Source organism: Lepisma saccharinum, chromosome 5, assembly GCF_977018435.1.
Source record: "Lepisma saccharinum chromosome 5, izLepSacc3.1, whole genome shotgun sequence".
NCBI classification, from domain to species: domain Eukaryota; kingdom Metazoa; phylum Arthropoda; class Insecta; order Zygentoma; family Lepismatidae; genus Lepisma; species Lepisma saccharinum.
The window spans coordinates 16,286,529-16,302,133 of record NC_139233.1 but is presented as its reverse complement, the minus strand read 5'-3'; the positions used below and the strand labels follow the sequence as shown (position 1 = coordinate 16,302,133).

The following is a 15,605-nucleotide window of genomic DNA, read 5'->3' as shown; positions in this document are numbered from 1 at the left end:
AAGGAAAAGAGATGAAAATGTAGATAAAAAATGGACCTTGAACATTTCAGATAGAGATTATTTTACACTCCAATTTTTATCAATAATTATGCAGAAAACATGAACATTGCAAGACGTGCAATACTAACGCTACAATATTTCTGTTAACTTGAGCCTCGGTTGCTGATACCCAAGTGTGGTAAGCTTAAGTATGAATATATAAATTTTTGTTAAACCTTAAATGGAAAATATTTAAGCAGAGCAGATCTACAAATTTCACTAACACTTTCTTTAGTCATTGTCTCCAATACTTCTATATTTTGTTTTTCATTTTCTACATGTATGCTTTGTCCTTGTATTTAACTTTTACAAACCATGTTTCAGTTGATATTGAATTTTATTGATATTTCATTTTGAGTATTATTAATCATTTTAATTATTCTGTCCTTAATTTGCAATGGCTTCCCAATAATGTCTGTTGGAAATAAATGTTATTCTATCTTTCACTAAATACTTCACATTACAATATTGTAATTACTTTGTTCAATGACAATATTTTACTTTCTTCCACTTTGTCTTTTTCTATATACCTAGGTATACAGGGTGGTCCAAAAGTGTGGAACAGGCCGAATAAAACTGAAATGCATGTGGTTATTGAAATTTTACATGTGTACATGTAGTTTGGGGATGGGGGAAACATACCAAACAGCTTTTGAAATATGGTCGCCATCTTGAAAGCAGCCATCTTGGATCGAGATCATTTTTTTTAAATGGGAACCTAGGCATGTGACACATGAAATTACACTGGAAAAAGCTCACAAACGCAATGGTAGCATTCATTTTTGCAAAACTTTCATGCTATAGGGTGTTAAAGAAGGGTTTTCAACGGTTTCTCTCATTGTTGCAGGATGTTAGAGGATATGCTCAATGTGTCCACCATTGTTGGCCAGTGTCATATTGAGCCATTTCATCCATTCCTGATGGACTTTCGATAAGATGTCGGGTGTGATGCTTGCACAGCACTAGACAATTCTGTCTTTCAAATGTTTGATATCACAAATTTTTAAGGTATAGCCCAGTGATTTCACATGGCCCCACAGATAAAAATCGAGGGGGTCAGGTCCGGCGAGCATGGTGGCCATTCCACAGGCCTTCTGCGACCTATCGACCGATTGGGAAACTGGATATTCAGATAGTCCCTAACATTGTGACCAAAATGCAGGGAGCTCCGTCATGTTGAAAGAACTCAGGGAAACTACCATCTTCGATCATGAGAGATGGAAACACTTGTGTATCCAGTAACTTCAAATAATCCTCAGCATTGAGGGTAAGAAAGATGAAAGGTCCTACCACATGGGTTCCCCATATGCCACACCATACCATCACTTTTGAATGGAGGACTGTCCAAGATGTATCCACCCAATGATGATTCGATTCAGACCAGTATCTCATGTTTTGTCTGTACACCTCCCCATTTAGATAAAAGTTTGCTTCATCACTGAACAACACCTTGTGAGGGAAGGTAGGATCTTGTAACACCTTACAGGACATTTCTTCTGCAAATTCAACCCTGCGGTCAGGATCGTCCTCACTCAGGTGTTGAAGCAACTGGATCTTGTATGGATGCCATTTGTGCCTTTGCAGAATCCTCATAATGGAAGCACGACTCACACCAGTAACAGCAGCATGACTACGGGTACTACGGTGCGGACTCAACGTAACTGCTGCCAACATATCTGTTGATGTCGCTTCATCTGTGGCTACCTTAGACCTACCTGATTTGGGCCTGTTTGCAACAGATCCAGTCTGTCTGAACTTTGCAATCAGTTTCCGCACAGTACTGTCAACAATGGGAGCTAGTTGTGGATGGCGCTGATTGAACTCATCGGCGATGACTTTCGAACTTCTTTCCTCAAACATCAGGATGATTTCCATGCATTCTGCTTGTGTGAGCTCCATTTCTTAGTGCATCTGCAACAATGAGAGAAACTGTTGTAAACACTTCTTTAACACCCTGTAGCATGAACATGAATAAAGTTTTGCAAAAATGAATGCTACCATCGCGTTTGTGAGCTTTTTCCAGTGTAATTTCATGTGTCACATGCCTAGGTTCCCATTTAAAAAAAGTGATCTCGATCCAAGATGGCAGCTTTCAAGATGGCGACCATATTTTAAAAGCAGTTTGGTAGGTTTTCCCCCATCCCCGAACTAAATGTACACATGTAAAATTCAATAACAGCATGCATTTAATTTTTATTCAGCCTGTTCCACACTTTTGGACCACCCTGTATATATATTCATTATTTATAGACCCTACTGAATTTGTTTGCACAATCTGTGCAACTAAGGATAAAATGTTTCATTACCAACAACACAAAATGAATCAAGTCATTTCCTACATTGTAATTTTTATTATATGTATGTGAGATAATCTTTTTTCAGAAATTTATTAAGTGTGGCATTATGGTCCTAGGCTCTCCTGTTTATTTATGCATCCTCCTCATGCTGTTAATGTGGTGGGTGAATTGTAGATGTGTTTTGCCTCCAAGTTTTAGTTTGCTGTGAGAAGACACGATCCAATCAAATGAAATCATACTGAGGTAAGATTATCCTAGCACATAAACGTATTTCTTAACTGTTGAACGAATATATAATTTAGTAAATTGAATAATGTGTAAAACTAACATTCACTTTCTGTTGATCATACAATTAGTTTCAAAATATTATGATTGCAAGTGTTAATAAATCATGTGGTAATTATCAGACATTTCACAATATTTTCACAACTGTGCAAATGTTGCATATTTGGATTTGGAGGCTTAAAAGAGAATGCATATATGTGTCTAGTTATGTTACTAGCATAGCAGCAAATTAGTAAAAATTCGAGATCTTAAAAAAATGTTAATTAATTTTGAGAAATGTTATAATTTACTAGAATATTGCTCTTATAATAAAACTGTTAATGTTTTTAATACACTGAAATCCATTATAAATAACAATAGCACATATCCATATGAGCTATGCTCTGTTACTAAGAACCAATTAGGAAATTGTGGTTCATATAACATGTAAATCTCAGCCCTGAACTGTAAGGAGTAAAACTAACTTTTTACTTTGAAAGCTAATGGCATAATGCTAGACACAAATCATGAAATGAAAGAATATGCAGATATTAGACAATTAGCAGTCTTGAACTCAATTTTTGTGTTCACGAATGACATATTTGATATCTGCATGATGCAATACTGCTGTAAATGTTTCCATATCAGTTATTATGCATAAGTTCACCATTTTTTCACCTGCTCCCAGATTACTTATCATAGTGCAACACATCAACCCCCGCCCCCTCGTATGGCAAAACATATTGTGAAATAAAACAGTAGAAAATTGAAACTCTTTACTTTTTACGTGTAGTAACTTGAAATTAGAGAACATCACAGTTTACAAGTAAAAGCTGATATATTAACTAAAGAATATTTTAGTGTATTTTTCTTTCTTGTACATGAATTTTTGTGTCTGTTTGTGAATGCCTATCTTCACTGTGACTGTTTCCTATAAACTTTCATGTGTTTTCTGTTACTAAACCAAAAATATTTGATATTTACTATAATGATAAAAAAAAACTTGCTTTGATCATTGCATTAAGATTTGTATGTGTGCCATGAATCGTAAAAATTATTTATTTTTTAAACTAATTTTTATAATTGTTTCCGTAAACTATTAGGATTCAGCAATTTTATCAAGTAATACATTTCTGTGTGACAAAAAATAATATAGTTGATTTCGTTATAACAATCAATTAGTACAATACAGATGTTTATCCCTTAATAAAATGATAACACCTTAATTTTGGACAATCAATTGCTACCTGATGTCCAACAAGGAAAACACATTAAGGCACTGGCATATGTAGGGGGGGGGGGCTGAAGGGGCTAGAGCTTCCTTTGAAATTTTGAGAAAATTAATACAGTGGACTCTTTTTAATTCGAACTCCAAGGGGCTACGAAAAAAAATCGAATTATCCAAAATTCGAATTAACCAGAAAATAATAAAAAAAAACACCAATGAAATAACACACTGTATTAAACATAAAACTGCATTAATACGCAAACAGTACACCTTACCTTACAACTGCTATGTTTTATCCATATCTCCATCCAGGAACAGTACACTTATTGGAATATTCGCATCACGTGATTGTTTTTTATTCTTTTTCATTCCTCTTTCTACCTCTCTAAGCACTTCAACTTTCTTATCTAATGTTAACTACTGTACGCACCATGTTTCGACATTGTGACTCCACTAAAACACACAGACAAATTACCCCTTCTGTCCGGCTACCCACTCCTCTCTCAACTTGTTTCTGAGAGGGTGAAGGTCACATTCCTACAAACAAAAGCTCTGGGGATTCCCGCTGCCCTCTCTTATCTGCCATCGTCACATCTGTTAACCATAAAAAACACCTTTTCAAGAAGAAAAGGGGGACGAGTCATCTGTTTGAATTTCTTATGTAGCAACCACTTTGGTCTTTCTTGGAAAGATTTATGTTAAGTTATTGGAAACCTGACTTCGAATTATCCAAATTTAACCTTCAAAATTCGAATTAAGTAGTCATTTTTAGCATTGTTTTAAATAGGGGTTTCAAGGGGAATCTGCTTTTGTTCGAATTATCCAATAATTCGAATTATCCAAGTTTGAATTAAAGAGAGCGCACTGTATTTTCAAATAAAAGCAGTGAAAAACTCGTGGGAGAATAACCAGAGTGATAAATGCAAAGCCCCCGAAATTAACCCCCATTGCCATTTGAGAGGAAAATTCTAAAAATACAAAATATCAAAATATCTTATTGTGCATGCCACTCCCACCCCCTGAACCCCTAGAAAGCATCTATGTACCATCCACCTTTACTATTCCGCCCCTTCCAAGAAAAAAAATCCTGCATATGCCAGTGAATTGAGGAAACAAAAAGAATCGGCTCTCAAAAGCACATAGGTCCATTTTACAGATGTTAAGGGAGGACCAATAACAATGGTTTCCTTTATTTCATTCTGTTCTGAAATTATATTTTAAAAAAAAATCTATCAAAAGAAAAGAAAAACAAATGAAAGTATACAATCATGGTGGTTAATTAAATATTACTCATCAACTTTCAACTACGTTCGCAGGTTGACAAAATATTTTTAAATAAATATTTCACCAATGACAGCTTGTAATTACCAGTATTGCCTATAAAATATATTAAATTTGTCCAACATTTTTATACTTATGAGGTAATTTTCTTGACAAGTTTCAGTAGTTGCATGTATTCTTTACACAGCATGCTATTTTCAAAAAAACAGTAAAAGGAAAATTTGATGTGCAACTTTGAACAAACAAATCCATACATTTTAATACTAATCTTTTCAAATAATTTTAATAAAATTAGATGCTTAACCTGTACTCTTTGTACTAATTATCTAGCTATATAATGTTAGTTACAAAATATCTATGATCATTCATTTCATAAATAGATATAACTTACAATAGTGTTTGTTTTGTGTAAAAAGTGTTTGTTGGTATTTCACATAAGTAGACAACATACATGTTTGCAACCTTTGTTTTATAATACCTAAACAAAATCTTTTCTCTTTTGAATTTCACTCTTCTTTATTCTCTCTCTCTCTCTCTCTCTTTCTATTATATGTGTGTGTTGTATGTACCAGACTTACACAACAGCATGTCATAACCAATATCATAAGAATTTTTTTTTTTTTCTGTTTCAGTATCAGCTATTTTCAGGAAAATCGTAGATCTTCAAAGGAACATATAATTGAACAACAAAGATGAATTTTACTATTACATTGTACATGCATTCACATATTGGGAGAATGGTATATGAGGCAGACATGTTTTCTGCATGATACTTATTACCATTAGAAGGGTCATGAAGTAAGAAGATACACGGAAGAATGATATTAACCATTGGAATAATACATCAACAGAGAGCTATCAAATTGGAAACAACAGTATTATGTGACTGTGTGTGTATGTGTGTACGTATAAATAAATACAGATACATACATACATGTAACTTGCAGGTAATATTAAACATTAACATTTTTATGAATTCGGAGGGGATAGGCATGTGGTGTCAAAATTTGAAAGTAATGGTGCTGCATTAAAATGATAATGTAAGTGATATCCACATGATTTCAACATATCTTAAAAACATAACCACTATCTCTCTAAATATAAGTATCTACATGGCTTTCTGCTTTTCATGTGGAAATTGAAAGTGCTTTGTAACAATTAGGAGGAAAATGCACTGTTGTAAGCTGTTATGGAAGTGGTGAAGGCACAATAATGATGGTGCCAGCATGGCCGTAGGCAGGAAAAATTTTCGGGGGGGGTTCATTCATAATTGTTCTAATGGGTGTCGCCAGAAATTTGAATAATATAAATAATAATAATAATTATACAATAATAATCAAAATTTCATAATAATAAAACAATTTTATTCCAAAATAATAATAATTATTATTAACATTATTATATCCTTAAGGAGGCTTACGCAATCCAGCAGATGAGTGAATATCCAGCACAAGGTTGTTTTTGTTTTGTTGTTGTTTTTTCGTTTCGTACAGTGTGTACTGAAATGCACAATTATTATATTTTGTTATTAAATTTTAAGATACCTTCAACAAAAAGTTCTAAAATTTAGATGGAATATTTAGTCATAAAGTTTTTGTTGTTTGACCTTAAAACTTAATTTTTGGGATTTTGAAAAATGTGGAACCAGTTATTCTTTTTAAAAACAGCCTGGTGCATGAATTGTAACCTCAATCGCGAACGTAATGCACTACAAAACTGGAGATCCTAGGTTTGAACTCCTATCAAAGGGGGATTTTCGACTTTATCGGACAGGGAATTTAAAAGTTGGAAAGGGAATTTTGGGACAATCATAAGAGAATTTTCAGTCTATATTCCTTGTGACGCAGGAAGTACACTGGAAAGAGGACAGCAGAAGTGAAAATGGAGGGGTCGTGGGTGGGCTGCGATTCCGAGAATAAACCCTGTTTCACTCTTTCAGAATTCCAAATGAATGAAAATTCTAGCTCGATCGTTTCAACATTGTCTCCTTGTATTTTTGTGATGCTTCGAATAGAAAATTTTGAAGAGAGTTGCAGATTTTGGTTTCTGAACTTCCATTAATCCAACATGTCAGATGTTTCGGGGGGGGGTTTGAACCCTAGAAACCCCCCCTCTAAATACGGCCATGGGTGCCAGTGTTAGGAAAATACACAGTGAATAAGCACAAATAAGCTAAACTATAACACAGAAATTATCGTGGATCATAGAGCTTTTCTTCTGTCTGTACAAAAATTACTGGAAGGAAATATGTGTGTTATTAAATCTCTTTAAAAAGGTGAAAGGGAATTGCACCAAAATATTGAGTTAATTTAAAAGCTTAGCGACTACAGTTTTGGTTTTATTGTCTTCATTCATTCGAAATGTTTAAACTTAGAAATTTTCACAAAAAAAATATTGAGATACGAGGTGTGGCTAGAAAAAAACCGGATTGATGTTGCTGTCGATAAACGGCAAGCGTGTCAAGGGCAAGCGGGGCATGAGTGTATAATGTGATATCCTGCCTATCGACAGTGTGATTTCCCAGGGTGCATGGCACTCAGTTCCGCTGTAGCTTGTGGACGAAGTGAACCATACATCTGTGCTCCATCGGAAAAATACTAAGTGAGAAAGTGGAACAGCGTATCAATGTGAAGTTTCTTATGAAACTCTGGAAAATCCACCACAGAGACTTATGGTTTGTTGAAGGAAGTGTACGGAGATGAGTGTTTATCACACACGCAAGTGTTTCAGTGGTTTCAAAGGTTTAAAGGTGGACGAGAAGTGATCACGGGCGACTTGCATCGTAGACTGCCTTGCACATCAAAAACTGAATCAAACAATGCAAATGTCGGTGAATTGATTCGAAAAGATCGTCGCTTGAGTATTTGAGCTATTGCAAAACAACCAACATTATTACATTATGGTGCTGACGACCCTTCATGAGCGAGTAAGAAGACGACGACCTGATTTGTGGAAAAGCAAGTCATGGATTCTTCATCAGTACAAAGTTCCTGTCCACACGGCATTGTCAGTCAAGGCTTTTTTGGCCAAGCATGGGATCCCAGTGTTAGAACATCCACCCTATTCACCGGATCTCACTCCGTGTGACTTTTTTTTTCCTCCCAAAGGTCAAATCAGCACTGATAGGAACCAGATTTACGTCCGTAGAATCTGTGAAAATAAAAGCGTCGGAGGTAATGAACATGGTTTCAGAAAATTATTTCCAGCACTGCTTCCAGCAATGGAAGATTCGTATGGAGCGGTGTATCGATAGTTCAGGGGAGTACTATGAAGGAGATAATGGTCATATTGTACAAAATACCCAATAAAAGATTTTGGAGCAACAGTCCGGTTTTTTTCTAGCCACACCTCATAGGATATGAGTTCACATAATTTCAAAAAGCATCTAATAACTAATCCAACTGGTGGAATGAAACTAGTTTTGAGGCAAATAAGATAATTATTCAAGATCTTCACTACACTATGAAATTTCAGTGGCAAAAACTAGTGGCAATTGAATGTGTGGATGACGAGTATGGAGCATAGAGGTGAAACACCCCCCAGCTCAAGCTTTGCAATGTTCAGTCACAGCCCACTCCATAATCACACTCATCATAATGATGAGGATGTATCAAGGCCTTGACCCTGAAGACTTCTTGTTTTGTAATGATTTACCCTGATCATTCTGCCACTGAAGCTAACAGAGTAACCCACTAAAATTTGTGGTCATTTTCGCTCCAAAATTTACCCCACCCCCCAAAAATGAATTTCTACTTAGCAGATGGAGAATTCTGGTTAAACCCCTGCAGGTATGGATGTACCCACACGCACACACAAACACAAACATATAGACACATATATATATGGAATGGGCAAATATGAAATTTGGCCGATATCAATAAAGTACTGATATAAAATTTACTGATACCGATAACAGATATAAGATTATAAGTGGTCCTTGAACATCCAGAATAGTCCATTGACTTCTTTAATAAATGTGTGTTTCAAAGTGACTGCAGTGCAAAAGAAGTTGCATATTTATACATTCACTTTTCAAAAAAGTAGGGCATCAAGATTATACATAAAATTGTAACAAAATGGCAGAATTTTGCACTAAATTTTAAGATGTTGATGTTAGGGTGGATCAAATGAAAACTGAACGGGCCACAGAATCAAATCAACAAGGTTTATTTCAAACGTAATCTCCAAAGTTACACAAGCATTTGTCCCACTGTTTCACCAAGCGGTGAATACCCTGCTCTTAGAACTCCTTTGGCTGAGATCGGAACCAGTTGCGAACATTGTCCATGACTTCATTGTCCGAGTGGAATTTCCGACCCTTCAAGGCCCTTTTCAACGGACCAAAGATATGGAAGTTGCATGGCAATAGATCAAGGCTATAAGGTGGGTGTTCCAACACTGTCCACCCAAACACCGCCAACATGTTCTTTGTAACAGCTGAAGTATGTGACTGTGTGTTGTCATGCAGCAAAATCACTCCAGAGGACAACAGGCCTGGCTGTTTGGCCTTGACTGCTGCTCGGACGATACTACTGCCTGACTGCCTATACATATCACGTGCTCACGAACAACAATCTAGGGCGAGTCAATTATGCAGTAGGGGTTTCTTTCCTTACCTTCCGCTCTACCTCAACAGAGGGTTGTCGCCACACACATACATAAATATAACCCAATACATCCAATGTTCCATTTTCATTTGATCCACCCTCATAGATATATCGGATCTGTAAAATAATCAGTAATCTTACCGATAAACCACTACATCGATATGCCTATATTGACCGATACCGACAGAGTACAAATTAATGTGTTCAATCCCTAATATCATTACAATAGTTTCAAAAGCTATTAATATCAACTTAAATTTTTGTGCAGATTGTTATTACAAAGCACACAGTGCAAACTCGCATGGCACTTTTGTTCTTTATTACTTGCACAGCTATTTATTATTAGAGCTGTTGAAAACAATATGCAATACATTAGATAAGAATTTGAAACAAATGCAAGAGCAGATACTTTGTATTTAGAGAGAGTACGTGCAACATTTAACAAAAATTAACTCATCTGTGTTTGTATGGTGAACATCTTTGTATTGAAAATTAACCAAAATTGATCATATATCATAGAATAACTAACTGTAGTCAAAGTAGCACAAACTTGTCTCTTAAATGTTGAGTGCCTTCATTTTCTCCTACTTTCTATCCTAAAAATATAAATGTATGTGTGTGTGTGTGTGTGTGTGTGTGTGTGTGTGTGTGATATATAATTTTGTAAAAATAAATTCCTTAGTAGTTCCTGTAGTAGTATTGCATTCCCCCCTACATGACAATTGATTATTTGAAAAGCACAACTGTAACAAGCAATTCAATTGTGTGTACTGAAAATTCACAATGACCTTTTAATTTTCTTTTAAAATTAAAAATAAACAGTTATCTTCTCCTCATCACATATTATCATAAACATGTGGAGTATACATTCAAAATCAAATAACTTATTTTAAACATATCTACTGAATTAGTTTAATTGTAAAATAGTTTTAAAATGTGACACTAATTCTAGATGATGGAAATACAATGATAATTATTGATGCAAAACTTGTAATTCTCATAAGAAAAAAATATAAATGTATCAGTGCTTCAGGGTGAATGTATTAAAAGTCTTTGTTTGCTGGTTTAAGAATCTGTTATTATATTATGAATGGTTTCCAACCAAAGCCAATTTTGCACTAAGGAATCAGCTGATATGGTCTTCAATTATACTACTTTACAATTTCATAAATTACTACCATATGATGCATCTTAAATGTGTGCAATTCTTTTCAATCAATTTTATCTACTTAAAACATGATATCAGATTTTTCTCTTGTATGTTAACTTGTACAATAATTATTTTGTCTATTTATATTCAGTGAATTAATCATCATTCTGAAAATTAGCATATGTTAGCATGATGTGCATAATCTTGCAGGTTAACATTGGTGATAACATCAAGACACAAAAAGTATTAAATTAATATTGATCTCAGCTCATCCACAGTTGCAATAATGGTGCATCTATTTTGTGCATGTAAAAATGGTAGTTTAATATAAACTATATATATTTGTTACATTTTATGCTATTTAATTGATAATAAACTGTATACACTTTTGTTCTGTTGATATATCTGTTTTAAGAATACATGAGATGTTACTGCACAGCACTGACCAACTTTCACAGCACACAGAAAACATCAAAACAAACAATTTTTCATGTTCTGGGGAAAGAAGAACATTGTAGCAAATTACTACACTGAAATGGAGTTATATCTCTTATCTGCAAAACTGTTTTTTTAAGCTCTATTAATTTCGATGGCCATCAAAATGAATGGAACTTAAAAAAAAAAACAGTTTCCAGATAAAAGAGTACTTAATTTCAGTATAATAAACAACTTTTTCTTAGTGATATTTTGTTTATTAAGCCCTCATTTCAAAGGTTTCAAATTTCTATCCTGCATGCATGCAACTGTACAGCACTGATTCACAGTTTCCACTAGCATCTATTTTTTTTTTGCATTCAGCAATGGGAAAAAAATTGTTTGCTATGGACAGGCTGTGTAATCAATTGAGGCAAGAACCAGCCTCTGTAGTACGAAGACCTAAATTAATGCAATAGGATATGAGACACATGTATGGATGGTTGCGATATGTGCATGATTTAAAGTTGAAGGCCTAAACTGAATGACTTCACCTGCTGGCACAATACTGGTTTGAAGTTAAAATATTGCTTTTAGTATGTTATCTGATATTTGTCAGTGGGAACTGTGAATCTGTGCTGCATGGTTGCGTACATACAGACTAGAAAATGATATTTTTAAGGGCTTGTAGTATTGAAATGAGCCCTTAACCCACCTAGATAGCACGTAAGTTAACTGCAAGTTAAATCGACATTCGATTTAACTTGCAGTTAACTTACATGCTATCTGGGCAGCACGATGCAAGGACATGTGCTGGGTAAATATTACTCACACGAGAAATTACTTCTTAAGTCTAAATTATAATTGTTTTGAAGTATATAAACAACAATGCCTTTATTGGTTAAACTACCATATTTCACCACATAATCCTTGCAGACTTTATGCCAAATATTTTGCAAGAAAGTGGGTGGGGTGCGACCATTATGTGGAGCTTTTTTTTAAAAAAAAAAAAATGTTCTGATGTTAACAGTACTTAAAAATCATTTATTACTAAACTGTCTTTGGTGCAAGATTAGGATGCACGGAATATTCATGATTATACGTAAAAATTGAATATCCCAAATCAACGCACATCATTTCTTCCCGACAGTTTAGTTAACAGTTTTCCTGTCTAGAAACAAAAGTTAACACATTGTTATTGATTTGTGGATTATAGTAGAAATATTAGAATATTGCAAAGTACGGACTTACAATATTAGATCTTCTGTCTGAATATTCTGAGTCACAATCGTTAGTTTCAGTATCTGGTGCACCAATGCGACGATTACGGGATGAAAGGTTATAAACCAAATTTTGGATTGATAAGACAGGGTGAGATGATTATGCAGTGAAATACGTTAATTTTATTAATTCTGATCAGTTTTATTGTATTCTGCAACTTACAAAAATTTGAAGAAAAAATAACATGTTGAAATATCAAACTGAAGTGTGTGCGAGTGTGGGTGGGTGAAATTTACCCAGGCAATGTTTCTAAAGGGGCTGCATGTGGAACTAATGAAGTCTCGCAGCAGAGTCAGAAGGGTTCACTGTACTGAGAAGGGTAACCTCAGGCACTCATTGGAAATGATCAAAAAATATATTTCAAGTTTGCTTGGGTAATTTTTACCCATACATGTGTTCTTACAAGTTAATGAACAAAATATTACTAAGAACAGTTCTTCATTCTGATGTTTCACACACACTGGGAAAGTTTGACAGCATTGTGGTTGGCAACAATCTGTATATTGATTTAAATATACATTCTATCATTAATTACTTAGAAACAAATGCTGTATATTTGTTCTACATGTGTATGATTAATTGAGGGGAGCCAAAAGTACTTCGATGTCCTAAATCTCTATATTCCTTCTCTGAAACATAAATGATAGCTTGACCCTACTCATAATGACTGAAACTTAGTTTGTGGTTTCTAAATGCTATGTGCCTTCCTATTCTGTACTTAATAGTGTTAAAAATTTATTAACTTCCCTCTTCATTTATCTCTACAGAAAATGGATTATGTAATTCATGCTACAATATCACTAACAGTAGAAACATATTACATGTAAAATTCATGAAACAGAAGAGTATTAGATTATTCTGAAATATTCCGTGAATTTTTATGCCAGCTTTCTCTGCACCAACCTGATAAAACTTGCAAAATTCTTAAGGGTCCTTGACATGATATTGCACCATTATGTAAATTTCCATTACTAGCATGGTATCACATATTTTAAATTCTGTTGAAAGGGTTGAATATGTTCACACACACAAATACCTTTCATACTGATTTTGTGGATTTGAAGTAATGATCATAGTAACTCATTTACTAGCCAGTTTGTATTGTGAAATTAAAGAAACAATGCATATTTGCACCTGCCATATAATTTTGAAGATGGGGTGATATGAAATTTTTACCCATACAGTACAGGCCGAATATAAAATATACCAATATCAAAAACATTTAAACCACTAGCCTTGTTCCTTGATGAACATGAATGCTATATAAGATTTCTTAATTGTGGAATCAGTAGCTTTTGCTATGGTCCAGGAACCCCTAAATTCTAATGAGTTCTGTAACAGGACCGGAAACTTTTTTCTCGCACGATTTAAATTCGGTCCAAGTTGTGTATTGTTTCATTTCAATACCGAACTTTGACTGTATTTAAATTGATCCAGAAAAAAGGTTCCGGGACCGAATTGAAATTCTATAATAATAAGATGATTCTTTAGTGTCAAGAACCCGTTTACTCTTGCTGATTTTCTCTCCCGGATCAGAATTGAATTTATTTACAATTCCTGGACCTCTAACAACCCTGGCTTTTGCCGTGACTGTGCATTTGGACATAAAAATATGTGGAAGAAGTTTGCACCAAGTTATAGGTTATTTATAGAAATATCAGATCGATAATATTAGCATAAATTTTACCAATATGCCTGCATCAGTCAACAGTCAATTAATCTGACCTGTCCTAACAGAAACGTGTGTTGTTCACAAAGAGTTTATAACTTCATTTTTTTTATTATGTTCAGGAATACTTGCAGCAAGGACCAATTGAGATTAGGTTTGTCAAGGAAAGGAGGGAGGGGGAGGGGCATAAACATATAAATATTTCCAAAACATGTAAACTATGAAAACTTTGTAGAAAAACTTTTTATCTCTATCTGGGATTATTTTTTTCAATTTTTGGCAAAATATATTCAGACCTGAGCAGAAATCTCACTTTGATGTGATATCGTGTCAAAGATCAGTTCAAATTATAGGTGTTGAAATAGTAAAAATTGAGCATGACCACATAATTATGAGCCAAACATAACTCATACAACATGGAATCTTTGAAATACTAGTATGCAAGATCTTGGTATTAAAAAGTGAAGTAAAATTTACTAAAAAAATTATTCTGTGATCATATAGTATATAATATATGCAAGGGTGAAGTTGAAATCAAATGGCAGAGTTATATATTCATAAAAATAATGAAAGGGTATATAAGTTGGATATTAACATTAAGATGTAGATATTATGATGCAATATCATTGTTGAAATATGGATGTGAAATACTTCTTTAATTAATTTCTTCTATTTTTTGTGTATTAATACAGGATGAAAATATATATATTTTTAATTATCTTGCCTCTTTATATACAGGGTGGCCACAAAATGGGCATACCCCTGGGTTTTCATAGGAAAGTATGTTTAATTGTTGTGGCTTTGCAATCGCTCGACCATAATGAAACCCATGAAACTTGATTTTAAAGTGCAAGCTGTACCATCCTTGTCACGTTAATGAACTCTCTGATGCTGATAGGACGTGATGCCGGAATATCTCCGCAAAAATCTGCCAGGACATGGCGCAGAATTCAGCTGTGCGACGATCATGATGGTCTCCACACCGATGTCCTGGACAAGTGAACTCTCAGGTACGAGATCACATTGCTATAACAACAACCACTGTAGTATTGGAAAAAAAACGGGGGGTATGCCCACTTTGTGACCACCCTGTATATTTCATACATATTAGAAATTAAATATAACAAATGCAGATCAACATCTACACTGTTCACATTTTCTCTTTGAGAGATGTTCTTCTCTACCAGGTTTGTTTATATTCCAAAAAAATTGTAAGATTCTGTCCCATGGATTTTCTGTTTGATAAATTAGTTTCAGTGTTTATCTATTTTTCTATAACCACATATATTTCTCTTTTGAAGTAAATGTCATGAATATAAAAATTCTTGTACAGAAAGAAAATAGATGAAAAGTATAAAGTACGTATAATATTTGG

At 34.3% G+C, this 15,605-nt stretch overlaps 1 protein-coding gene across 1 annotated transcript in view; it reads left to right on the top strand.

Annotated features, from left to right (window-relative positions):
* bma (SCY1-like protein bma) overlaps nucleotides 1-6,124 on the top strand; it is a 554,791-nt gene extending 548,667 nt beyond the window's left edge. Inside the window, exon 16 of the mRNA XM_083123076.1 lies at nucleotides 5,742-6,124. Coding sequence (XP_082979202.1) covers nucleotides 5,742-5,768 — 27 coding nt within the window. The 3' untranslated portion in view covers nucleotides 5,769-6,124. The remainder of the gene's footprint in view (nucleotides 1-5,741) is intronic.
* Nucleotides 6,125-15,605: the final 9,481 nt, after the last annotated feature.